Here is a 27,218-nt window from a genome sequence, read left to right on the forward strand (position 1 = left end):
GTCCTTTTCTTGCAAATCAATACAATTTTGCCATGTCTAATGTGTATGCATTTGATATTTGAGTGACTCAAACATTATAGCACTATCTATGGTCTAAAAAAAACGAAATAAAACAAAGTTAGCTGACATGGGCTAGTTGATCTGGACATTTCTGAGAAGTTATAAATAGTATGGAATGACTAACATGACAAGAGGAACTGATGATTCCCTACCCAAGTTCCGAAATTGCACCTTCGAAATTGCATTGTACTATTACGACTTTCAAGAGTAACTTAAAAGCCGGACTGAAAATGTTACCCTCACCCCATGGTTTGGGAACCATTGTCCTAAGGTGATGATTAAATCAAAACACCCATACGCCTATTAGGGCTTATGCAAAAATGAGCACAAGCCTGAAAAAAAACATGTACATAGCCTTATAGCCTACCGAATATTACGCACTGCAGAAAAACATAAAAAAATACATTGATTTAAGATGTCTTAGGTACATCATTTGTCTAGCTTATACTCCAAAATTAAACAAATTGAAGTAGTTGCCTATGAGTGTGGCCTGTATTATTATACATACTGGATGGACTGTTTACCTTATCCTATTCTCCAAACTATATATCCATGAATCTTGGAGAGACCGTATTGGCCTAGGCAATGCGGTAGGTTGATTGATTGTGCAGGCCAGCTTACAGAGTTAGCCTACAATTAGAGTGAATTTATATTTGATGTTCAATAGCCTTGTCATAGGGCATTTTTTATATTTTCTTAATAGGCTGACACATTACCTTAAGCTACAGAATATCTCACCACCATGCATTTCCACCTCCTCCTCTCTCTTCTTTATTATATTATAGACATTGCGCAGAGGGGCTTTAACAGTTTAATGAAATGCATTTAGTTGTGAAAACATGTTACTATCGATGTTCCCAAACAGATTTCACTTGATTTCCCAAATTAAGCACTGGGTAGCTGCAGGAACAGGGTTGGAGAGCCCATGGCATACAGAGTTTGGATTGAATATCATCTGTCACACAGTTAGAGGCTGCATGTTCCTCAAACAGTGGTTGATAGATGGAGTGAAATGTGTTCTTAGAAGCCCAGACATTTCTATTTGCAAAGTAATGTTTTGATGGTTGCCACTAAAAACAGGAGGATCCCAGCCTTTACTGCTACTATATTTATTTCTCAGTTGCTAAAATGAAGCATTACGCCACTATAAAACTGGGAAAACAACCTCCATTCGGATACAGGCGACATGTATTTTTCACCTGCCCCTAACCGTTTGATAATGAGCCATTGTAAATCGAAACAAATTTGACATGTTAGTAAAGACAATACATTGAGAATCGTTTGATTGGTGAAAGTATGATCACTTGGTGAGAGAACAGCGTGTGCAGCCTGAGGCAAGGAAAAGAGCACAAGCTTTTTTTGCAACTTTTTAAAATGACCAATAGCCTCATGCCGCCCATATACAGTGCATTTGGAAAGTATTCAGACCCCTTGATTTGTTCCACATTTTGATATGTTACAGCCTTATTCTAAAATGGATGAAATTATATTTTTCCCTCATCAATATACACACAATACCCCATAATTACATAGCAAAAAGAGTTTTTGAAAATCTTGCACATTTATTCAAAATAAAAAACAGAAATACCTTATTGACATAAGTATTCAGACCTTTTGCTATGAGACTCGAAATTGAGCTCAGGGGTATCCTGTTTCCTTTGATCATCCTTGAGATTTTTCTTCAACTTAATTGGAGTCCACCTGTGGTAAATTCAATTGATTGGACATGATTTGGAAAGGCACACACCTGTCTATGTTAGGTCCCACAGTTGACAGTGCATGTCAGAGAATAAACCAAGCCATGAGATCGACGGAATGGTCCGTAGAGCTCCGAGTAAGGATTGTGTCGAAGCACAGATCTGGGGAAGGGTTCAAAACCAATTCTGCAGCAGTGTCCAAGAACACAGTGGCCCCCATCATTCAACCCGATGGTCACTTACAGAGCTCCAGAGTTCCTCTGTGGAGATGGGAGAACCTTCTAGAAAGGGAAGAAGAAAGGCATACTTAGAAGGACAACCATCTCTGTGACACTCCAGACGGAAGTCACTCCTCAGTAAAAGGCACATGACAGCCCGCTTGTAGTTTGCCAAAGGGCACCTACAGGACCCTCAGACAATGAGAAACAAGATTCTCTGGTCTGATGAAACTCTTTGGCCTGAAGCATGGTGGTGGCAGCATCATGCTGTGGGAATATTCTTCAGCGGCAGGGACTGGGAGACTAGTCAGGATCGAGAGAAAGATGAACGTAGCAAAGTACAGAGAGATCCTTGGTGAAAACTTGTTCCAGGGTGCTCAGGACCTCAGACTGGGGCGAAGGTTCACCTTCCAACAGGACAGCGACCCTAAGCACACAGCCAAGACAATGCAGGAATGGCTTCGGGACAAGTCTCTGAATGACCTTGAGTGGCCCAGCCAGATCCTGGACTTGAACCTGATTGAACATCTCTGGAGAGACCTGAAAATAGCTGTGCAACGACGCTCCCCATCCAACATGACAGAGCTTGAGAGGATCTGCAGAGAAGAATGGGAGAAACTCCCCAAATACAGGTGTACCAAGTTTTTTTTTACCTGTTTTTGCTTTGTCCTTATGGGGTATTTTGTGTAGATTGATGAGAGGGAAGAAATGTTTTAATACATTTTTGAATAAGGCTAAAATGTGGAAAAAGTCAAGGGCTCTGAATACTTTCCGAATGCAATTAATTTTTTTATTTTTAAGACATTCTAAGGTTTGTAACATTCACAACAAAAATTGTCAAATAACTCTAAATCTAGCATACATAACCTGTTTCAAATGATCGTTTTTACGCTCAACAAAGCCACTTCATATGTGCTCGCTTCAGAATGGGAAAAAGGCCCTTTCTATTGTATTCAGCTAAGTTCAACTATATTCTTCTTACTATAAAATCATATAATATAAGATAACCTGTACTTTTACTTCACCACATTCTTAAAGAAAATAATGTACCTTTTAGTCCATACATTTTCCCTGACACCCAAAAGTACTCGTTACATTTTGGCAGGAAAATGGTCCAATTCACACACTTATCAAGAGAACATCTCTGGTCATCCCTACTGCCTCTGGTCTGGTGGACTCACTAAACACAAACGCTTCATTTGTAAATGGTGTCTGAGTATTGGAGTGTGCCCCTGGCTATCCATAAAATCGAAATAAAAAAAACACAAAACTGTTCCGTCTGGTTTGCTTAATATAAGAAATTTGAAATGGTTTATACTTGTACAATAGATGGCCAATATCATCCCCAGACACATCTGGCTAACTTGATGGGTCATGTAATCATCTGGCGAAGTGGAGTCTTTTGAATTAGACATGTAGCTTGCTAGATAACTAGCTAAATAATGAACCAGCATAATCCCAACTCATACTACTACTGCACCACCAATAGAAACTGATTGTCATAGCTGTAGTATGAATCTGGAAGTAGGTAAATCTACCTAACTAGGTTCAATGTTAGCTAGCTAGCTAACATTAGGCAATAACTAGCAATGCAAATTGATTTTTGATTTGAATAATATTACTACACAGATCATACACGTAACGTTAGCTAGCGAGCCAGCAAGCTAATGTTCGCAAGCTAACTTTTTCCAACTGATCTGTTGATAGTGCCTGCTAAATTCAGGGCATCAATGTTGTTGAGAAAAGTAGCAAAACTTTTTTAGTTCTCGATGGCTCAAAAAAGCAACATGCCTCTCTTGCACTGGACACTTCCTCTGTCAGTCTCTATGGGGGTGCCACAGGGTTCAATTATCGGGCCGACTCTTTTCTCTGTATATATATCAATGATGTTTCTCTTGCTGCGGGCGATTCCCTGATCCACCTCTACGCAGACGACACCATTCTGTATACTTCTGGCCCTTCCTTGGATACTGTGCTATCTAACCTCCAAACGAGCTTCAATGCCATACAACACTCCTTCCGTGGCCTCCAACTGCTCTTAAAAGCTAGTAAAACCAAATGCATGCTTTTCAACTGTTCGCTGCCTGCACCCGCACGCCTGACTAGCATCACCACCGTGGATGGTTCCGACCTAGAATATGTGGACATCTATAAGTATCTAGGTGTCTGGCTAGACTGTAAACTCTCCTTCCAGACTCATATCAAACATCTCCAATCTAAAATCAAATCTAGAGTCGGCTTTCTATTCCACAACAAAGCCTCCTTCACTCACGCCGCCAAACTTATCCTAGTAAAACTGACTATCCTACCGATCCTTGACTTCGGCAATGTCATCTACAAAATAGCTTCCAATACTCTGGATGCAGTTTATCACAGTGCCATCCGTTTTGTTACTAAAGCACCTTATACCACCCACCACTGCGACCTGTATGCTCTAGTCGGCTGGCCCTCGCTACATATTCGTCGCCAGACCCACTGTCTCCAGGTCATCTACAAGTCCATGCTAGGTAAAGCTCCGCCTTATCTCAGTTCACTGGTCACGATGGCAACACCCACCCGTAGCACTCGCTCCAGCAGGTGTATCTCACTGATCATCCCTAAAGCCAACACCTCATTTGGCCGCCTTTCCTTCCAGTTCTCTGCTGCCTGTGACTGGAACGAATTGCAAAAATCGCTGAAGTTGGAGACTTTTATCACCCTCACCAACTTCAAACATCTGCTATCTGAGCAGCTAACCGATCACTGCAGCTGGACAGTGCATCGGTAAATAGCCCACCCAATTTACCTACCTCATCCCCATACTGTTTACATTTATTTACTTTTCTGCTCTTTTGCACACCAGTATCTCTACCCGCACATGACCATCTGATCATTTATCACTCCAGTGTTAATCTGCAAAATTGTAATTATCCGCCTACCTCCTCATGCCTTTTGCACACAATGTATATAGACTATTTTTTTCTTTCTACTGTGTTATTGACTTGTTTATTGTTTACTCCATGTGTAACTCTGTGTTGTTGTCTGTTCATACTGCTATGCTTTATCTTGGCCAGGTCGCAGTTGTAAATGAGAACTTGTTCTCAACTAGCCTACCTGGTTAAATAAAGATGAAATAAAATACAAAATAAAAATCTCTGTATTTTTTTTAGTCAGGTCGGTAAGTAAATATCAATTACGGTCCCATTCTCATTTGCTTCTAACAGTACCAGAAATTGCTGCTATTGGACCAGGTCTCTCTTGGAAAAAAATATGTTATCTCAATGAGAAAAACCTGTATAAGTAAAGGTAAAATAAAAATAAAAACCCTACACCTATATACCACTTTTTCATAAAAATAAACAAAAAGTACACCCAGCTACTTCTCTGCCTCAGCATACGACACCTTCTGCACTACTCTGACTCTGCACCACTCTGGCCACTTCAACCTGCCTCTCTCGCACTGGACACTTCTGATCCCCAGCCACATGAGCACCCTTTACAGTAGACACACACAACTTTATCCACCGAAAATACACAATCCTCTGTCCCACGCCCTCCTGCACACTTCCCACATCTTGGAATATCCCTCCTACACACTGCTGCAACATGACCACTGCACCTGAAACAGTGCAGTGGAGTCAGCACAAAAGCTCCAACAGGATAACTGACACTTCCTAACATGACTTTGTCTGGTAGAGACTCGAACTCAAAACTTAAAAGGACTGACAATGACTCCTATGTTTCACCACGCTCCCCACCGGGTCTGCGTCGCACCAAACACCAGGAATTTTCCATGTTCAACTCCACACTTAACGCTACCCCAGAAATCACTCCTTTCAATGGTGCCCTGTTCCTAAGAGCAAAGCAAGAAACAGAACTTGACCCAAGTTGCATGACACGGAGCGTCTGCTCTCTCTGGTCAGAAAAAACAAACAAATATCACAAGTCCACTACAGGTTACCTTCACTGATTCAACTGCACCCAACTCCTTTCTCACGCATCCTGAGGGGTGTTAAGGGGTTTGGGTGAGCTATGCCTTCCGTGCCTCAGACACACACACACACATACACACACACCGTGCACACACTCACAGATACAAACACACTCCGAGTTAAAGAAGTGCCAGCAGATATGATTACCCTCTTTGTCCTTTGCGTTTTGGACTGTGTAAAGTATGTTCAGCCATTATTATTTTAGCTTGTCTGTCCAGTATCCATAACCCTTGCAACACTGGTCTGTTAGCATTGCCATGGTTCCCTTTTCTGCTCTGTTTTGACTGAAACAAGGAGTCATAAATAAATCATGTCTCTCATTAGCACAGCCCTGTTATCAGGCTCATGTCTGTGAAATTGATCCAGTATATCTGTTCTCTCCTTACACCAGAATAGCCTTACAAGTCCCTGTCCTTTAGATCCTCAGGTCCTCAGCAAAGCAGCCCGGCTTCTCCTCGCTTCAGTTTTATTTTCCTTATTTTTTGTTCTTCTGTTCTCTCCTCTCTTCTCCTCTCTCTCTCTCTCCTTGTCTTGTCTTCTCTTTTGCTCTCCCTCTCTCCTTCGCCTCACCTCACCTCTCCTCATGGCCCTCACTCAGAGTACTGCTCTTTCGAGTCCATGGTCTGGAGGTACAGAGCAGAACATCGTGATCAGGTGACTGCTCACTGACTCATAACTAAGAAGAGTGAAGGAGACACAGGCAGAGGAAACCATTTAGCCAGCGAATGACACAGCCTATCTGACTGACTATATGTTTTCATGAGGTCTCAATTAGGGGTGGTCACTGACTGAGAGAGCTCCTAACTCTCGTAACGTTCTAATTCCATTATTCCATTATGGCTAATGAGGGTCCAAGCAGAAGGATGATCCAAGGCCAAGTCATCCCATTTGACCTTGTCTTCTCAGTAAGCCACTCTGTCATTGGTTCAGGTCAGCCGTGAAGCAGCACAGGAGGCAACTCTCATGACATGCCATCCCCTATAAAAGGAGATGATGAGAAGGAGAGGGATGAGGAGGAAGAGGACTTGCCTTGCCTTGCCTCACTCTTCTCCTCTCCTCTCTCATTTCCCCCCCATCCAGACCGCTCTTCATCTGTACTGGCACATTCTTCCTTTCTTCAACCTCTCCCTTCCAGCCATGCGATGGGGATTGCGACTCGTCTGTTATTAAAAAGGAATGCTCTGAAACAGGGGATTTGATTCTGTCTCTGTTTATGGGCAACAACAAAAAAAATCTGGGCCTTATTCTGTAAACCCAGTTAAGCTCCAAAGCGAGAACAAAAGTATTCTGTCTTTCGCTCTCTTTTTTTCTTTCTTCATTCATCCATCGCCTGACAATGTATTCACAATGTATTCACTGTGATATGCAGATGTGAGTCTCAGTCTTAACTATGATATGTTAAGCATGTGCAATGGAGCAAGAGAGAGAGAGGAACACTCTTCACTGTTTAAGGCTGTATGGATGTCTTTAACCTGCACTGCTTGGGCTGCCTGTGCTGACTGGCTAGCCGGCTAGTGCTCTAGTCAACTGGTTTAAGCTGGTATTGAAAGGTATCTCTGTGGTTGCATACCAAATGGCTCCCGATTTAGTCCACTAGCCGTATGGACCCTGGTCAGATTAGTGCACTATAGGGAATAGGGAGCCATTTGAGATGCGTCCTGTACTCCTTATTAGCATCAGTGTGTCCTGTCAAATGAGAGAATGATGGAGAGAGCCAAACTAGGGCCCGTTAAATGCTACCATTGCAGCATAACCTCACTCTCCGCTACTGGAGGCTTCTCCCACGAGCCCTCCTCTCCTTCATCAGTCGTCCACCAGTCTTTCCTCCCCTTCTTCCTCCCCTTCCTCCTCTTCTGTTCTGGCTAGAGAGATGAGATGGAGGATTTAAGTGGCATCCATACGGGCAGACCAGAGGATTGAAGACAAGTCAAAAGGACAAGTGTTGTTTTTCTTTCTCTGCGTGAGGGACCAGCGAGCCGAAACAATGTCTTCTCTCTCTGAGTGGGGGCTACTGTAACTAACAGGCCACGTCTGAACTGTTTAATCAATCCAGACTCAAGCCCCTACTGTAACTTTAGCCCTGTTAGACAAGCTTGATGGGACATGGATCTGTCCATTTAAGGGGATCCATGGGGAGATGGGGTGCTTGAGGTCGTGATGTCCTGATTGTTCAGAGGAGTAGGAGTCAACACATGGAGAGGCAGTGCCAGGAGTATGGGTTTGCTTCTTCCTGACAGAGACAGACCGAGACAGAGACTGTCCACAGTTCTGATAGAAAACAGTGTAAACGTTCTCAAACCCTGATGCATGGAAACCTCCTTCACTTTAGTCTGTTCAGCATCACAGTCCTTTCAACCTTACTGACTCTGTTCTATCTCCCTTCTCTCCAATAACCTCTTGGCCCGGTTTCCCCCAGTCTGGCAGTCGGCTCGTAAAAATATAATAACAAATCAGTAATGTTACAGCAGTTCATGATTATTTATGAAGCTCAATTTTTGCTTTAACGCCGCCTTATACTATTTGAAATTCAATCTAATATCGGCTTTTTTTCTGTTTTGAATATGAGGAGACTCCATTCTATTCAATATTCACTTTTATCAAATAAGCTCTTCCCATCACAGGAAATTAAGATTTCATCCAGTGTCCTTTTTTATCAATAGAATATCATTCCGTACTCCTGCTGTTTATTACATTTCAATCATAGTTTGATGAGGTGGGCTAAAGGTGCTTTCCAATAACTGTTTTATATCGTCAGTATTTGGTACTTGCACTACAGTTTCTCTTTATACTGAAAGTACAGTATTTCTGTTTGCTCTGTACTATTCCGCAGAAAAGATAAAGTTTGAATTTAACTTTACTGACCGTTCCCTCTCTCCTCAGGTGGACTTGGGTTTCCTTCGGTTTGTGTCGGCCATCGGAACACAGGGGGCCGTTTCCCAGGAGACCAGGAAAACCTACTGGATCAAGTCCTACAAGGTGGATGTCAGCTCTAACGGAGAAGACTGGATCACACTAAAGGAGGGGTCAAAACAGAAGGTAAGAGAGATTACTCCTCACCCACTCTGTACCCCACTGCCCACCTCTAAGATTGCATGGTGTCATAAGCGCATAGACTTTTCTTATACTTCAGCACTGTGTGTGTTACTGCAGAAGTAGCAGTACTTATAGAATAGTATATCAAAAGCAGAAGACATGGCCAACCAGACCCAGTACTTAAAATAGCCAGTAATGTGTAAACTAACAGTCAGCAAGAGTTGAATTGTGGTCTCCTCCTTAATATTAGCTTGGATCTCTGTCTCAGCCACACCATACCTTAAAAAAGGGGAATGCCCCTGGCCTGGTCTGTGTTCTGTCTTTGTGTAACAAAAATGTTCCCACTATAATATTATGTGCTTAGAGTGGAATGCTAATACACATAACATTGTGTGAGAGAGACAGTATTTACAGTGCCGTACTACTCTCTGTCGTTTAAAGAGACTACAGTTGCCAAATCAAATTAGATTTGTCACAAGAGCCAAATACAACAGACCTTACCGTGAAATGCTTACTTACAAGCCGTTAACAAACAATGTAGTTCAAGAAATAGAGATAGGGGGCAGCATTTTCACTTTGGATGAATTGCGTGCCCATAGTGAACTGCATCAAAATCTGTCCTAAATTGCTAATATATGCATATTATTATTAATATTGGATAGAAAACACTCTGAAGTTTCTAAAACCGTTTGAATTATGTCTGTGAGTATAACAGAACTCACAGGGCAGGCAATCTTCCAAACAAGTTTTGAAATACTGAAAGTTGGGGCAAATTTGACGTCATCGCCCTCTCCCTTTCCAACAAGTTATGGATCTGGAAACACTTCCTACGTCTTCCACTAGATGTCCTCATTCAGTAGAAAATGTAATGGAGCATTTGCTGTGAACTTTGACCTAATGGGAGGGAAAATAGTCGGTGTCGCAAGAGAATGCCATTTTGTTGTGGCGCCTTTCTCTTTGAGTGCTATGGCTGTTCCAATCAGCCCCAGATGAAAACGAATGATGCGGTTGGAATGTTATTGGATATATATGATTATAACATCCTGAAGATTGATTCTGCACTTAGTTTGACCCGTTTTTCGACCTGTAATATGTCTTTTGGAAGTTTTCATGCAAGTTATCCTGGACCAGAAGTCATTTTTTGGGCATGTGAGCTGAAAGTGATAGCAAATGCTGCTACTTGGACACTAGAATTGAACATTATGGAACAAAACAATTTATTGTTGAACTAGGACTCCTTGCACTACATTCTGATGAAAGATCATCAAAGGTAAGGGAATGTTTATGTTGTAACATGGTGGAGAAATATTGTTACGTCTGAGCGCCGTCTCAGATTATTGCAATGTTAGGCTTTTTCCGTAACATAAAAAAAAAAATGTGACACAGCGGTTGCATTAAGAACCAGTGTATCTTTTTAATTATATGTAGAACATGTATCTTTAGTCAAAGTTTATGATGAGTATTTCTGTTATCTGGCGTAGCTTTCTATATTTCCTACGGATATTTTGGAGGAATTTCTGAACATGGCGTCAATGTAAACCGAGATTTATGGATATAAAATGCATATTATCGAACAAAACATAAATGTACTGTGTAACATGTCATATGACTGTCATCTGATGAAGATTTTCAAGAGATTAGTGATTGATTTTATTTTTAATCCTGCTTTTGTCATTTTATCTTTTGCTGGAAAAAATGGCTACGTTTTTTCTTTGTTTTGGTGGTGGTCTAACATAAATATATGCTGTGTTTTCGCTGTAAAACATTTAAAAAATCTGACACGCTGAGTAGATGAACAAGGTGTTTATCTTTCATTTGAGGTATTGGACTTGTTAATGTGTGGAGGTTAAATATTTCTAAAGAATATTTCTGCATTCCCTGCGCCACCTTTTCAGCTGAACGGGGGGGCGCCTCAACAGGTTTTAAGAACATATTTTCTAAATAAAACACAAAGTAACACAAAACAACAATAACGGGGATACAGGTTAGTCAAGGTCATTTTTACATGCAGGTAGGGGTAAAGTGACTATGCATAGATAATAAACAGCAAGTAGGGGTGGGATGGGGCAATGTAAATAGTCCTGGTGGTCATTTGATGAATTGTTCCGCAGTCTTATAGCTTGGGGATAGAAGCTGTTAAGGAGCCTTTTGAACCTAGACTTGGCGCTCTGGTACCAGTTGCCGTGCGGTAGCATAGAGAACAGTCTATGACTTGGGTGACTGGAGTCTTTGACAATTTTTTGGGCCTTCCTCTGACACCGCCTGGTATATAGGTCCTAGTCATTTAGTGGGGGCTGGATGAAGTCATTGTTTACTGTGTGTCAGGCTCTGGTATTTTTCTGAAGAAGGAAAGGGGTTATTAAAGGCTTTAATAAACCAGGAGTGAGATGGATGAATGGAATGCGGAGGAGGGAGAGAGAAAGAAAAAGATGAATGGATGGAAAGAGGAGAGGTTCCATGTTTGAGCAGCTGGTAGAGGTGGCTAATAGTGAAAGAAAGAGAGAGAGAGTATTACTAACCGATCAGCGATCAGCCTGTGAAACAGACCAGCAGACTCTCCATCTGTAAACATCTCTCTGGGTGTTCACACTCCACAGGGCCAACAAGATGTTAGTTTGACCAGCCTAAGGATCTGTGGAACCTGTAAACAGTCACCATTATGCGTGTGTGTGTTTGTGTCAAAATGTGTGTGTGTTTATGTCAAGGACAGCAACATGTTCCCCAAATAGCAACCAAAGTAGCACTTTTTGTGCTTGTGTGTGAGTGTGTGTACCCTACCCACCACCCCTGTCAGGCCCAATTTTTTTAAGACCTCTCCAAAGTATACAGTTCTTTTTTTAAAGCACCGGGTGCTTAAATGTGATGTGGAAAACCATGTTTCTCTGTTCCGGACTCTAAAGTGCTTTTGTGAGGAGTGGGTCCCATTTACTAGGTGCTGAGCCCTCAGTTTGGCGCTTTACCGTGATGGTGATGGCGCTAGCTAGCTGGAAAAAGCCAGGTACTGCGACAGAGAGAGAGAATCTCTGACCGGCATGACATTTAAGAGAGTGGATAACTATCTTTTTTTTTTCATTCCTTACTTCCGTTACTCAGTTGATGACTATTACAGTATCTATAGGGAGCCAGGAGTGGGAAGTAGGGACAGGGAAGGGAGGATGGGGACAGGGAAGTGAGGATGGGGATGGGGAAGTGAGGATGGGGACGGGGAAGTGAGGATGGGGACGGGGAAGTGAGGATGGGGACGGGGAAGTGAGGATGGGGACGGGGAAGTGAGGATGGAGACGGGGAAGTGAGGATGGGGACGGGGAAGTGAGGATGGGGACGGAGAAGTGAGGATGGGGACGGGGAAGTGAGGATGGGGACGGGGAAGTGAGGATGGGGACGGGGAAGTGAGAATGGGGACGGGGAGGTGAGGATGGGGACGGGGAGGTGTGGATGGGGACGGGGAAGTGAAGATGGGGACGGAGAAGTGAGGATGGGGACGGGGAAGTGAGGATGGGGACGGGGAGGTGTGTGGGTGTGTGTGTGTGTACGTTTTACTATACTTGTGAGTACCAGAAGTCCACACAAGAATAGTAGACCAAATAAAATTCAGAGAATACTATTTTTGGGTTAGGACTAGAATTAGGGTTAGGAGTTAGGTTTAGGGGTTAGGGTTAGGGTTGTATTTAAATTGGGGCAAAAAAGTATTTAGTCAGCCACCAATTGTGCAAGTTCTCCCACTTAAAAAGATGAGAGAGGCCTGTAATTTTCATCATAGGTACACTTCAACTATGACAGACAGTGAGGACCGAAGGACTGGCTTCGTAAGAAGCATTTCAAGGTCCTGGAGTGGCCTAGTCAGTCTCCAGATCTCAACCCCATAGAAAATCTTTGGAGGGAGTTGAAAGTCCGTGTTGCCCAGCAACAGCCCCAAAACACCACTGCTTTAGAGGAGATCTGCATGGAGGAATGAGCCAAAATACCAGCAACAGTGTGTGAAAACCTTGTGAAGACTTACAGAAAACGTTTGACCTTTGTCATTGCATTGCCAACAAAGTTTACATAAAGTATTGAGATAAACTTTTGTTATTGACCAAATACTTATTTTCCACCATAATGTGCACCATAATTTTCTGGATTTTTTTTTCTCATTTTGTCTGTCATAGTTGAAGTGTACCTATGATGGAAATTACAGGCCTCTCTCATCTTTTTAAGTGGGAGAACTTGCACAATTGGTGGCTGACTAAATACTTTTTTGCCCCACTGTATGTATGTATGTATGTATGTATGTGTGTGTCTGTGCCTGCGTGTATGTGTGCGTGCTTGTAATAAAAGTTGTTCTTTTACTGATGGAGTAGCGGAAAGATGTCCAGAATCACTGATGGAGCAGCAGAAAGGGCACTGTGCTGTACTATACACTCAGCTGTGTCTGTCCTCTCTGGAAGACATGTATTACCTGTATGTATTAGTTTAGTTGACATGTCATTAACACTCAGTTTGGTGGTACCTCATTTTGGTGATAAAACTGTAGGCTAAAAGATTGAATTCCTGTGTTGCTTTTTGCAGCAGTGTTACAAGACAAATAAATTACAATATACTGTCCCTATGCTGTGTGGGAAACTGTGTGATGCGAGGCCCAGGCCTCAGTTGGCCAAGTGGGCCTCTCTCCTGGTGAATCTACATCACGTACTAAACAAACTGTGAATAATTAACAACTTCTTGTCTCCATCCCAGGTTTTCCAAGGGAACACCAACCCTACTGATGTTGCCAGGACGATGCTTCCCAAACCCACTCTCACCCGCTTCGTCCGGGTCCGGCCCGTTGCCTGGGAAATGGGCATCGCTCTGCGCTTCGAGGTGTACGGCTGTAAGATATCAGGTCAGTACCATAGAAATCTCAGTGTTTCACACTGTCTGGCACTGGCAGACCAGACTCTACTTAGCGATGTTAGTTTGCCATCCAAATGGCAAAACAATATTCAAATGCATGCAAGTCACTGACTGTTGATGATATTTTATTTACCCGATTTTACTTTTTGGTAAAATGAGTAAGTGATATTTTTGTACAGGGCTCCTTTGGGATTTGTTTAGGCCTTTTGTCTCTCGTGTAACCTACCTGGTTGATGTTGTCCTCCTCGTCTTAGCTGAAATGGTTTACTATCTCACAGTAGTGAGAGCCCAGTGAGAGAAGGTTTACTCTGAGGCAAGTGCTGCCTTCTGCATTATGAAGGAGAGGCACATGAAGGTGATTACGTATTTATGTTACCTGATGTTTGAATGTACCTCATTCAATATGGATGACTTCAACAGCAAGCAGGCAGGCAGAGCTCTTGGAGCGGGGGCCAGCAGAGCGCCTTGCCCTAGCTGAGTGCTGCTGCTTCTACTGCGTAGACACACACATACACACACACACACACACACACCACCTCCATAGCTCTGGTCCACCTTCCTGTTCCACCCTCCCCACCCCCCCTAGCCTCAGTCTCCAGCTACAGTGATCCTCATCAGTGTGATGTTGGAACCTTTCCACCCACTGCAAGGCTTTGATTGTGGCTGGGTTCATATTGTCACTTCCCTTTTTGTCATGCATTTCTTTTATGGGCATGTGAAAGGAGTTATGTGTGTGTGGGGTTCTTTTTCATGTGTGTGAAATTGTTTGTCTGCAAGTCTGTCTATGTTCTCTTGCTTTTGAATGTTTATTAGTATTTGTGCTTGTTAGTGTGTGTGAGAGGCTGTGCCTTTTATGTGTGTGTGTGTGTGTGTGTGTGTGTGTGTGTGTATATTTACATATATGTGTATCTGTGGCAGAGAGGAGAACAGTGCGGTGCTGGCACATAGCTGGAGAGGGTTTGTGCTTGCGACCAGACTGCACTACAGACACAAAGACCACACTGCAGACACATCACAGGAGCAGGGAGTGCCATAGGGCCCCTCTGTGCCGTCATCAGCCTGCGGGCAGGCAGAACACCACTCTGATCATGCTGCCAGCTGGGATGTTCTGCAGGCACTCAGAGAGCGGATGGGGGTGGGAGGGGAATCTTGTAATGCTCAAGTCAGGTTTCTGAAGGTTCCAAGTATATATTCTTATGCGCGTGATTTCTGAATTTGTTCCTTAGCTAGATTTCCTTCCAACTGGCAACAGATTTTCATGCAAATACTCTAGAATCCGCATAAAGAAAATGTGCCAATTTTCCCACCAGTGGTGTGTTTTCACCAATTGCACGTTTTGTGGGTAAAAATCAGTGCGTGATGATGTAGTGCACACACAAAAAAAAAAAAAAATCACTTAAATTTTCATGTACTTAATAAAAATGTAAAGTTCAATATATTTCCATCATATTTTCAACTCTATCGATATTTTTGCCACAAAAAACGGTTGTGTTAAATAGCAAATGTGCCTGCTCTGGTCTTGGCATGTGTTCTCCAGCAAACAGATTGCAGATACAGTGTTGGTAGACTCTGCAGGTAGGCTAGTCTACATGATGAGATTATTATTACACACGCACACACGCATGCACGCACGCACACACACACACACACACACGCGCGCGCGCACCTTGGAAAGGCGAATCAAGGTCACAGTGCACTTTCACCACCCTGCGAAATTCATAATTTCATCTGTAGCCTACTAAACTGCTCGGTTACCCAGTCATAGTGGGAGGACCACACACCATATCATTGCTTGACTGCAAGTTTACTTCCATATGATGGTTATTATATCAATATTTGCGCATAAAGGCGTTTCTCACATAATTCATTTTACAGACCCAAAAAGATCCCACAATGTAGAACAAACAAATTGTCGGCATTTATCAAATTGTACCGAAACTCCGTTTCCACACAGCTGTCGTGACTTTTTTTCAATACGGTATGACTTTACTCTACACATGCTGTATGTAGATTCTTTTTTACTGTATTTTTGATTGTATGTTTTGTTTATTCCATGTGTAACTCTGTGTTGTTGTATGTGTCAAATTGCTTCCCTTTATCCTGGCCAGGTCGCAGTTGCAAATGAGAACTTGTTCTCAACTGGCCTACCTGGTTAAATAAAGGTGAAATAAAATAAAACTCGCATACAAACTGTGGATGGAAACATGGTTATTGTTCCAAAATGGGATTCTTAGGCAACAGGACAGTTATCCCCCACTGCCAATAAAAACCAAGGCACGCTGCCTGCTAATTGTCTTTCTGCTATCTTTCAACTTGTATATTTCACCACAGTTTGAAACGAGGTGCGTTCCTCCTCCTCATTAATTCACATAGAAGTGGCCCATTTCACTGTGGCGGACAACTTACGTTTGAGGCACGCTATGCTGATGTAAGGCAAGGATTAGCTAGATGAGGCGGACAAACTTCTCTTTTCGATGAGAGCCCAATGGCCCAAGCATTCCACCAGTGTTTCCCTAGGTCAAGTATGCAGACATTTGCTACATTTCCAGTCAGAACAGAACCGGCCCAAACTTTTTCACCCGGGTCTTTTATTGTTGTTTTCCTTACTAATAATTACTCTGTGTGTTCGTATCAAAGTAAGTGCCTTGTTACTTTATTATAATGCAGTTTCTGTATATTGGGTTGTGTAATTTCTACTGTAGCACACCGTATTTATGTATGTATGGCGCATATTGTATTCTGTGTGTATTCCTTTACAGCCACGGACAAGCAAGGTACTGATTTCATAACCTTTATGGTGTTATACTCAATTGTGCTTATGTAGTTACATGTTTCTATTAGTTCTGTAAAACAATGCTGATGCTAATGGCATCAAAGAAGTATTAGCAAAGATTTGTATAACCAACCCAAGATAGACCAGCGCCTGTCATTTCCAATGGGAGCAAATTAAACATAGAGGGCAGAATAAGCAAGGAGGTAGGCATTTATTTGCATATTTCCGTTAGGGAATGCCTACCCTGTGAAGTGCGCAGGTGCAAAACTTCTGTTGTATCCTGAAGCTACCCAGGCTAGCCTTATCATAACCATTGAATTGGCCTGTATTTGGCCTGCATAGCTATGCCCTTCCCCCTTATGGAGCTCTGAAGTTATTATGTTACTTGTAATAGTGTTTTATTGCTATATCCTGATATTGTATTGTAATTACTAATAATTCCTCTTTATTCTGTATTTCAGAAACTACACACACACAGTATTGAACATAACTTTCCAACATCATAACTGGAATTGAACATCTTTTGTTCTGAAGATTGAGGGCAGCGTTGTATGCTAGCATACTGTTTGAAGAGGGAGTAGGGAGGATGAGGGAGTGGCTACCATGATGAGAGAGTGGGGAGGTGGGTGAGATATTGTCAATACAATTCCATAATGGAACTATATTTGATTTGTATGTGAACTGTATGTCCATTTGCAAATAAAAAGGGGCTATGCACTCAAGACTGGGTCTCATCAAAACAAAGATCAGGACCAGGAGGGGTGAAATGGCTGGAGGCCTTCCAGCTCCTGCAGACCTACTGTACTTCATCCAATGTTGGTCTGCCTACATCACCCCAAAAAATAATCATTGTTAAAATGTACAAAAAATCTCCAGAATTTCTGCATTTGTGAGCTGTCTCTTTTTGAAAGACATGTCTCATGCTACAGCTTAGCCCACTAGCTACATAGGCTACATAAACAACAACAATGATCAGAGTGTCAGTTGACGTGATTGGCTGCCGGCGTGGTGATACTGATGATATGTCTCCACAGATTGTTTGTTTACATTGCAGGTTAGGACAATTAACGTGGCAAGTTAGGAACTAATGCAGAAGGTTAGGTGAATTGACATAGGAGGTTAAGAGAATGAGGTTTAGCTTAGGAAAAGAGTTCGGGGCAAGGCTTAGCTACAGCACTAGTTGTCAACAACTGTTGTCCCTGACACGACCACTAGATAAAGCTGTTGTAGGCCTGGAATAACAGTACACTAGCTGCATTTCAATTGGCATTTACTTGGATATGTCCATGATAATGACGTTTGTTGCGTGATTTCGACTGGCTCAGAAAAAGGTTTTTGTCTGGGCACTGTTCACTCTGATAATACAGAGATCAAAATTCAAAAGGTCGTACAGGCAGACAGAGAGGTTTATAACCCCCAATGTACCAAACTAAATGCTAGGCTGGAAGCAAGGGGAAAATAATGTTCAAGTTGAGATAAATCAAACAGATGATTCGGACAGCAACATGAACAATTTATTCTTATTGAGGCGCAGTGATCATTTTCAGATTAGCAGGCATACAGTAGGTGTGTCTGTAATGGCCATTACAGCACGGCATTGGAACGCTGCTCGTCCAATCGTCATCCAGTATCCAAACAACCAATCTTATAATTAAGTGATAATGCCGGAGAAGCTGGTGTTTGGAAGATAAATCCTCCAAACACCGGCTTCGAGGGCATTATCACTTTTATACAACGGATTACGAACATATTCAAATCATAATTGACATATTTTCATTAAACATTTTATTTGTATTAATTGACTCATACTATTTCATCCTTCCACAAGATATAGTCTAGACACAAATCTAGGGTTGCTACCCAACCCGGCTGGTCGTTCGTTCTATCGGTTCGGTTGCTAGAGCTTTTTGTTTTGTATCTATGGACGCGACCCAGTCCTTCTGAGTGTTCCATTGCCATACTGGCTGGCAACGCTCTTATCCCTTGCTTGCTAGCTAGCCAACTACGGTCACGTCTAAAAGGGCAGCCAGAATAATGGCAAAGTAGTTACATTTGCATTTGCTTCTAGACACATTCATTTGGATGCATCCATAACAATAAGCTAATGAGGCACGATTTCGCCTGGCATAGAAAATGTGCTCACTCAGCAGGACACTGTTGTTCAGAGGAGATAGCTGTGTTTTTGGCTAGCACAATCACTTCAAAGACGGCAAACTAGCTGCACTTCGTTTCGTTTGATCTTTTTTTCAATTGACATTTCTTTGTACATATCCATAAAAATGATGCCTGCTGATTCATGACTTCGACTGGTTGAGAAACACCGCCTGCCTGTCTGATCCCGACACGTTCATTAATATGGGAAAACTGAAGATCGAATTTGAATATTGAAACAATGCTGCAAATGTCGGAGAGACAGCATAATTTATACAAATCTCCGCTGTTGAAAACGAAATGTTAGTCTAAAAGAAATGTGAGATAATGTCTAGATGCTTTTTATAGTGGAGATCAAGTTTATAAATTGCTTGGCTGGGCTGATGAGACAGTGGATTGCGCAGTCAGAACAGAGTAAATAGGCATTTTAATGTCATAGACTTAGCCGATGGTAACTTGTGGAATAGACACCGGCTGGAATGCGGTTTATAACCAATCAGCATTCAGGATTAAACCCACCCGTTGTGTAATTACTATTAGCTGAGAGTTGGCTAAATATAACCGCTTGTGTTAGCTCACACTCTACTCAGTTAGTGCTAAGAGTAATGTAGCCTACATTTTCCGATTTGGATGACAAAAGTGTTATGCAGTTGCTACTTCTGTGACTGTCTGAACATTGCATACAGAAATCACTCAAATGTATTTATAAAGCCCTTCTTCCATCAGCTGATGTCACAAAGTGCTGTACAGAAACCCAGCCTAAAACCCCAAACAGCAAGCAATGCAGGTGTAGAAGCACTAGGACAAGCTCCCTAGAAAGGCTAGGACAAGCTCCCTAGGAAGGCCAGAACCTAGGAAGAAATAAACGGTTCACATTGAGGTCATAACCTTGTGAAGACTGTGTTTGTGCAAAATGTTTCTGTGAAAAAAACGGTGGTTTGCTCAAACGCTGATTGTTGCGTCAATCGTCACTAGACGTTCCAGCGTATGTTGCAGGGACCACTGTAGAATGATCACACCCACGTGTTCATACATGTCAACGGGGTTTTTAACTGTTTTCAGCTTTCAGTCCAGTCCACTTTGCAATCCTATAATCACATACATTCAGAGAGAATCATAATTTAATGAGATTACTGACAGTATACAAATACTTTTCATGAGATACAAAAATGTGTCCCAATTTAAGCCCACAGAAAACCAGGGCCTTCAGGCTGTGTCTAATCGCGTCTGGTATTTGCACATGTGAGATGTGCCCTGCAGTCAGAGATACACAGCTACTTATTAACCTCATCCCTGCTGACTGCTTAGTTTCTGCTGTTCTGTTGGTAAATAAGCCCATGTGTGTGTTTAGCCAGATAATTCTACACTCAAACCCTGGGTTACCCTGCCCCTTACATTGGTGTTCCACCACACACACACACACACACACACACATATACACGGTCGGTGTGTCCGCCATGCGTGCCGTCCCAAACAATCTCCAACCAGACCGCTGAGGTGCATTAACAGCTCATTACAACCGTTTGGATGGCTCTGATCACCCAAACTTTCCAACCCCCTGGAACCCCCCCCCCCCCCCAACTCTGTTTTATCCATCTACTTCAAAGAGCGAGAGTGCGAGCCATTGCAGTGGAGTGCCTTAGCCTCCCTCTGACACGGCACTATCAGAGATCACACTCACAGGGCTCTTGGCAGCTGACGAAAGGGAACCCTCAAATGGATGACAAATCTCCCAGTGAGCGTTTGGACCTGTCCCAAGGAACCATGGAGTTCTCTCTAATTTAATTTGGACTAGTTCATTTTCTGATTCGAATAGGAACAACATCAGATAACTATAAAGACAGAGAGAGAGGACTGAAACGAAGCCTTTTTCTGTTGAGTTGGCAGAGTTATTCTGAGTTTAATACAGATGCAGACGTTCCAAAATGTATCTGCTTTTATCCCGTTCCCTGGGAGCAGATTGTAAGGATGATATTGGTTACTGCAGGTCACTGCAGACTCAGACGCTTTTGATGAAGTGGAAGGAAATGGAAGAGACGGCCAGCCAGGAGACAGACAAGACAGCCAGCCTGTATGTGTGTTGGTTCATTGACAGAACATTTCTGCCAGCAAACGAAACGGCGCAGCACAAAGTGAAATCGGTACTGGAAGCATGCAGCTAGGGCATATGAAACGTAGAATGAAAGGCAGAATGCACAAGGTTCTCAAGGGGGTGAAAATGAACTAACGCAGATCCAGGATGAAAGCTCTGAGAACACAGGGCTAAATGAGAGCAGAGGTATAGAAAGACAAAAGGAAAGGGGGGGGGGGATGGGCATAGAGGGAGAGGGTTAGAGATGAAAGAAAATCCCAGAATGCATAGAGGTAGAAACGAACGCCGAAGGAGAGGATCGTTTTAATTGGCTGCCGGGAGACAATCGCTGTGGGCAGAGACATTAGTATGCAAGACGTCAGGAGAGAGGTAGAGTGTGTGTGAGAGAGAGAGAGAGAGAGAGAGAGAGAGGGGGGGGGAGAGAGAGAAATGTCTAGAGAGGTGGATGCATCAGAGAAACTGTTTCTCACACCATCTCTATTCATCGCTATAACTCACTGTCTCATTCACTTCATCCCCGTCTTTCCCCACTTAAAAACGTAAACCATGAAGAACAACCTTCTCTAGCTGCTGATACAAATCATTTATTGCTATATTTATATCCCAGCAGATAGTCTCTCAAATCACCTCTTGCTCAATGAAATACTTCTGTTAACCCCTCTCTCTCCCTCTCACTCTCTCAGAGTACCCATGTTCGGGCATGCTGGGCATGGTATCAGGTCTGATCACAGATGCCCAGATCACAGCTTCGTCCCACACTGACCGGAGCTGGGTTCCTGAGAACGCCCGCCTGCTGACCAGCCGCTCCGGGTGGACCCTGCTTCCCCAGCCCCAGCCCTTCACCTCAGAGTGGCTACAGGTTAGATCACCTACAATAATAGACTTTTCTTATGTTTTTAATCGCTTTGTAATAAGAGAAAGGTTTGATGGTTATGAAATATTGGTTTATATACAGTAACATATCACAATACATTTTGGTTTTCAGTATATATTCTGCATTCACGTACAAAGAATTTGGCAAAAACTATGATGACATTGCAAATAAACAGTTTGGTAACGCTTTACTTAAGGCATGCAGGTATAATGCATTATGATTCTGTCATAATGCGTTATAAGACTTGTCATGTATATCTATGAACTGCTTATAAGGCGTTTCATCTCCATTCATCTGCAGGTGGATCTGGGGGAGGAGAAGCTGGTGAGAGGACTCATCATCCAGGGAGGAAAATACAGAGAGAACAAGGTTTTCATGAAGAAGTTCAGACTGGGATACAGTAACAATGAATCTGATTGGAAGATGGTCCAGGACGCTAACGGCAACAAGCCAAAGGTGAGAGAAAGGACGATTTTGATTGGTTGTTTGTTTGTTTGTTTGTTGTGTTTACCGTGTTGAGGAGTTGACAAAAAAAATAGGGTTTGGTTGACTAACTAATAGAAAATGATCTTAATATTTTCAACTGAAAACCATCCACAGACATACAGTGACATTGATACAGGTAATAATCCCTGTCCTGTGGACGAATCATTTACGGAGTCCATTTGGGTAGTACTCTATAGCACATTTGTATAACCACCTGTAATGCTTCTCCTAGTCCTATGCTGCCTAGCGTCTTTGCTCTTAATATTCTACTGGTGTTGCTCAAGCATTTCAGTGGAATTATGCTCTCCTCAAGCGAGAGGAGAGGTGAGAAGTGGCAGAAAAGCTGAGAGAGAGCATGTGACACGCAGAAACCACCCCAGATGTATCTGCAGGCCTCAATATGCTTTGTGCGTGTCACACACACACATACCTCTCCAGGAAGCACCGCTACAGCCCATCCCCAATTACAACCTCCTTTGACAGGATACAAATGTGTTCCAGATGGCCTGATGGTTGATTTATGAAGGAGTGAGAGGCTCGATATCCTCCTGTCCTACGTATCACTCCTTTCTCTTCCTCTCTCTTTCCGTCTCTCCCTTTTTCCCTAAGAACCTCCGAGCATCAAAGACAGACAAGACTTGTTCCTGTGTTAAAGGCCATTAATCCACTGCACTCCATCACTCTCCTCTCCTATACTGTCCTCTCCACTCCTATCCTCTACGTCTACCTCTGTTATTCCCAAAGTGAATCCCCCTTTCTTTCAGAAGATAACTTCAGAGGCTGAGCGGAGAGAGACAGCATCAAACCTCTCCTTTCCTCTATCGTACCTCATCTCTACGTTATTACCAACGAAAGGGCCCCTAGCCTCTCTCTTTCTCAGAGCCTGAGCAGAGACAGAGAGAGCCGAGTCTGTCTGACCGCTGTGTCCTGCTGGGCGGCTGGTGCTAGTTGTAGCCACCGGCCTCTTGTTTGCAGTCCCACTGACAGCACTTTAGATGTCAGCCAGAGGAATCTGGTCAACGTTCCATTGTTTTCTACCCCCTCTCAGCCTTGCTAAAGCCCTGCTCCTTTTCAGAAGGAAGGAATAAGCCTGCTTTCGTGCCTCTGATAGGAGAGATATCAGACAGAGCAATGACATTATCAGACAGTAATATTGCGCTCTCTCTCTCTTTGTATCTCTCTCTGAATGTCTCTGTCTCGCTTTATATGCACAGTAGCTAAATGGTGCCAATAAAGGATTTCTAAAAATAACAATAGATCTCTCTACCTCGCTCTACCTCTGTCTCTCTCTCTTTGTCTCTCTCCACAGATTTTCGAAGGGAATCAGAACTACGATACACCAGAGCTGAGGACCGTGGAGCCCTTGCTGACACGCTACGTCAGGTTCTACCCAGAGAGGTCCACCCCTGCTGGAATGGGCCTCCGACTCGAGCTCCTGGGCTGTGAGATTGAAGGTAGGCCTCAAATGGAATCCGACACACACGCATTTTAATTGTAGACACACACACACACACACACAGACACATAGACACACACACAGACACACATAGTCCATCTTCTATCATCTGTGAGATGACAGTTTTAGAGCTGAATGCATGGTGTTTGTCGAGGTGGTGTTTGAATGCATGGTGCTTGTCCTAGGCCCAAAAGGCAACACTATCTCCCTGAGAGGGACAGTTGTCTTGTCTCCATGCATGCTGCATCAAAGCTATTCCTGAAGAAAGACCACTCATGCACATTGCACATGGGATCAAATGAAACCCCACCTGGCCTGAGGATTACTGCAAGCCCCTTCTAGTCCCGGTTCCATCTCTGGGGCCTCTCTCCCACACTTCCCTCCCCCCTCTGCGCCTCTCTCTCGCTTTCTATCTCTTTCTTTCTTTCTCTCTCCCTCCCCAATCTTTCTCTCTTTCTCTCACCTCCTTTACTTTATCTCTCTTCCCTTTCTCTACCCCCCCCCCCCCCCACGAAAGCTAATTTAGACTAGAACCAGCTCAGCTATAAGAACATGTTCTGCCAGGCCTAAGTGGATTTACATATTGGATTTCAGGGAGGCTGTAGTGAGCGCAGCCCTGTGTAAGACATAGAGTCCCACTGGGGGCTTTAGAGGGATGATAATGCTTGTTTTCACTATTAATGCTACCACACACTCAAACACACACATATGCTCTCTCTCTCACACACATACACTCACACACATACACTAGTGATGCACGGGTTGACTCATAACCTTCAGTCCCCGAGGTTATATCCGCGGGGCGGACGGGTTTAGCGTCATCAAATATTGTGTGGCTGAAGGGCGGGGGGGTGGTGGGCGGGTAAAATACAGAGAAAACAATACCTTAAAAAAATCAGTGTGCAATTTATATAGGCTACATTGAGGTTATTCTTTCATTATTTTAGGCTATCTTGTCATGCCCTGATTTGTTTCACCTGTCTTTGTGATTGTCTCCACCCCCTCCTGGTGTTGCCCATCTTCCCTATTATCCCCTGTGTATTTATACCTGTGTTCTCTGTTCGTCTGTTGCCAGTTCATCTTGTTTGTCAAGATTACCAGCGTTTGTCCTGTCAGCTCCTGTCTTTTCCCAGACTCTCTTGGTAACTCAGTAACCCAGTTGCTAGCAGCGCCATCTCATCGGCCACGCCACCTTCTCGGGAGCCCCATTTTCCCCTGCTCGCACCCCTTTTCATGCCATTCTGCTGTGGAGAAACTAGTCCAAATCTCCCTGGGTTCTCATGGATTCTGGGGCCGACAAGAGTTTTTTGGACCGAGCTGAACTTCTACACTCAGCACTCTCCATTGCCATGGATGTTAGAGCGCTGGACGGGTGCTCTACAAGCTGAGTCAACCACAACACCACTCCCACCTACGGGTGTCAGGGAACCACAGCGAGGCTCTCCAGTTCCTGCTCATCAAGTGATCCTGCTCACCCATCTGATTCCTGTGGTATTGGGATTCTCCTGGATCAATCCCCTCATTAACTGGTTTACTGGTGCCATCATGGGCTGGAGCCAGTCCTGCCACGCCCATTACCTGAAGTCAGCACAACCTGCCCCGGGACGTCTTCCTGGGGGCTCAGAAGTTGCCCCGGACCTCTCCGCCATTCCTGCGGATTGCCAGGACCTCCGGGTTGGTGTTCAGCAAGGCCCGGGCCACTTCGCTTCCGCCGCACCGACCCTATGGCTGCTGGATTGACCTTCTCCCTAGCACCACACCGCCCCGGGGACGTATGTACTCTCTGTCGGGACCGGTGACCAAGGCTATGGATACCTACATTGGGGACTCCCTAGCTGATGGATTTATTTGTCCATCTTCCTCTCCCACTAGTGCAGGCTTCTTCTTCGTGGAGAAAAAGGACAAGACACTGCGCCTGTGCATTGACTACCGTGGACTCAACAACATTATGCTTAAGAACCGTTACCCGCTACCACTCATCTCATCGGCCTCCAAGCCGCTCCAGGGTGCCACTGTGTTTCCAAGCTGGATCTACAGAACGCCTACCACCTGGTGCGGATGCAAGAGGGGGATGAGTGGAAGACCGCCTTCAACACGGCCAGTGACCACTACGAGTATCTGGTCATGCCCTTTGGCCTCACCAACGCCCCTGCTGTGTTCCAGGCATCCTCATCTTCTCCCGCTCTCCTCAAGAACACGTGCTCCACATCCGGCAGGTCCTTCAACGCCTTCTGTAGAATTCGCTGTTTGTGAGGGTGGAGAGGTGTGAGTTCCATCGCTCCACCATCCCCTTTCTGGGTTACATCATCTCTGCTTGGAGTATCCAGATCGATCCCAGGAAGGTGAGAGTAGTGATGAATTGGCCTTAGCCCATGTCCAGGGTGAAGCTGCAACATTTCCTGGGGTTTGCCAAATTTCTTTCACCACTTTATCCGGGGTTACAGCACCCTGGCTTCACTCACCACTCCCAAGGTTCCGTTCATGTGGTCCCCAGCTGCTGACCGGGCATTCCGGGACCTCATACATTGCTATACCACAGCTCCCATCCTGGTTCATCCGGACCCATCTCGTCAGTTCGTGGTGGAAGCCAAAGCTTCGGACGTCGGAGTGGGGGCTGTCCTGTCCCAGCGTTCTGCCCTTATCTCAAGCTACATCCCTGCGCCTTTTTCTCCCATTGCCTCAACACCACAGAAATGAACTATGATGTGGGGAATCCGGAGCTTCTTGCGGTGAAGATGGAGGAATGGAGGCATAGGCTGGAGGGGCGGAACATCCGTTCATCGTGAGGACTGACCACAAGAACCTGCAGTATTTCCACACCGCCAAGTGCCTCGACTCCAGGCAAGCCATATGGGCCCTGCTATTCACACGGTTCAACTTCTCTCTCTCATTCCCGCTGGGATACAAGAATGTCAAGCCGGATGCACTGTCGTACCGCTATAGCCCCACGACTACTACCCTGGAACCCGAGACCATCCTTCCCACCTCATGCCTGGCGACGGCACTCAGCTGGGGAATAGGGAAGCAGGTCCGTGAGGCACAGCATTCCCAGCCAAACCCCGGGGGAGGCACTGATAACCGGATGTTCATTCCCAACACCGTCCGCTCTGCGGTCCTGGAGTGGGTCCATTCCTCCAGGCTGGCCTGCCACCCGGGCGCTCGTCGGACCCTGGCCTTTGTGCGATAGCGCTTTTGGTGGCCTTCCACGGTCCTGGACGTGTCCTCATTCATCGCCACTTTTACACAGAACATGACTCCTTGGCATGCTCTGACTGGTCTCCTCCATTCTCTGCCAGTCCCTCACCGTCCCTGGTCTCACATCTCCCGGGACTTTGTCACAGGTCTTCACCCATCTGATGGCAACACCGTCATCCTGACCATGGTGGATCGGTTCTCCAAAGCCGCCCACTTCATTCCTCTTCCCAAACTACCCTCTGCCAAAGAAACGGCCCAGCTCATGGTGCAGCACATCTTCCGGATCCATAGACTGCCCGTGGACATGGTCTCCGACCGGGGTCCTCATTTCTCGTCCCAG

General features: G+C 44.3%; 1 protein-coding gene and 1 long non-coding RNA gene across 11 annotated transcripts in view; one reads left to right on the top strand and one right to left on the bottom strand.

Moving 5' to 3' along the window:
* The window catches only part of LOC149977452 (uncharacterized), a 1,012,103-nt gene that overhangs the window by 129,393 nt on the left and 855,492 nt on the right, over positions 1 to 27,218 (bottom strand). The window lies entirely within an intron of this gene.
* nrp1a (neuropilin 1a) overlaps positions 1 to 27,218 on the top strand; it is a 113,340-nt gene that overhangs the window by 75,925 nt on the left and 10,197 nt on the right. For 8 of the 10 annotated variants that reach the window (XM_036944326.2, XM_036944330.2, XM_090200012.1 and 5 more), the window contains 5 exons: positions 8,827 to 8,982; positions 13,696 to 13,840; positions 21,551 to 21,726; positions 22,042 to 22,197; positions 23,537 to 23,681. In XM_036944326.2, coding sequence (XP_036800221.2) covers positions 8,827 to 8,982; positions 13,696 to 13,840; positions 21,551 to 21,726; positions 22,042 to 22,197; positions 23,537 to 23,681 — 778 coding nt within the window. Of the gene's footprint in view, positions 1 to 8,826; positions 8,983 to 9,897; positions 10,250 to 13,695; positions 13,841 to 21,550; positions 21,727 to 22,041; positions 22,198 to 23,536; positions 23,682 to 27,218 lie in introns of those variants that run through there. The other 2 variants (XM_090200015.1, XM_090200014.1) reach the window with 2 other exon arrangements.

The sequence above is a fragment of the Oncorhynchus mykiss genome, chromosome 15 (assembly GCF_057628025.1).
Source record: "Oncorhynchus mykiss isolate SJ-2025 chromosome 15, ASM5762802v1, whole genome shotgun sequence".
In the NCBI taxonomy this organism is placed as follows: Eukaryota; Metazoa; Chordata; class Actinopteri; order Salmoniformes; family Salmonidae; genus Oncorhynchus; species Oncorhynchus mykiss.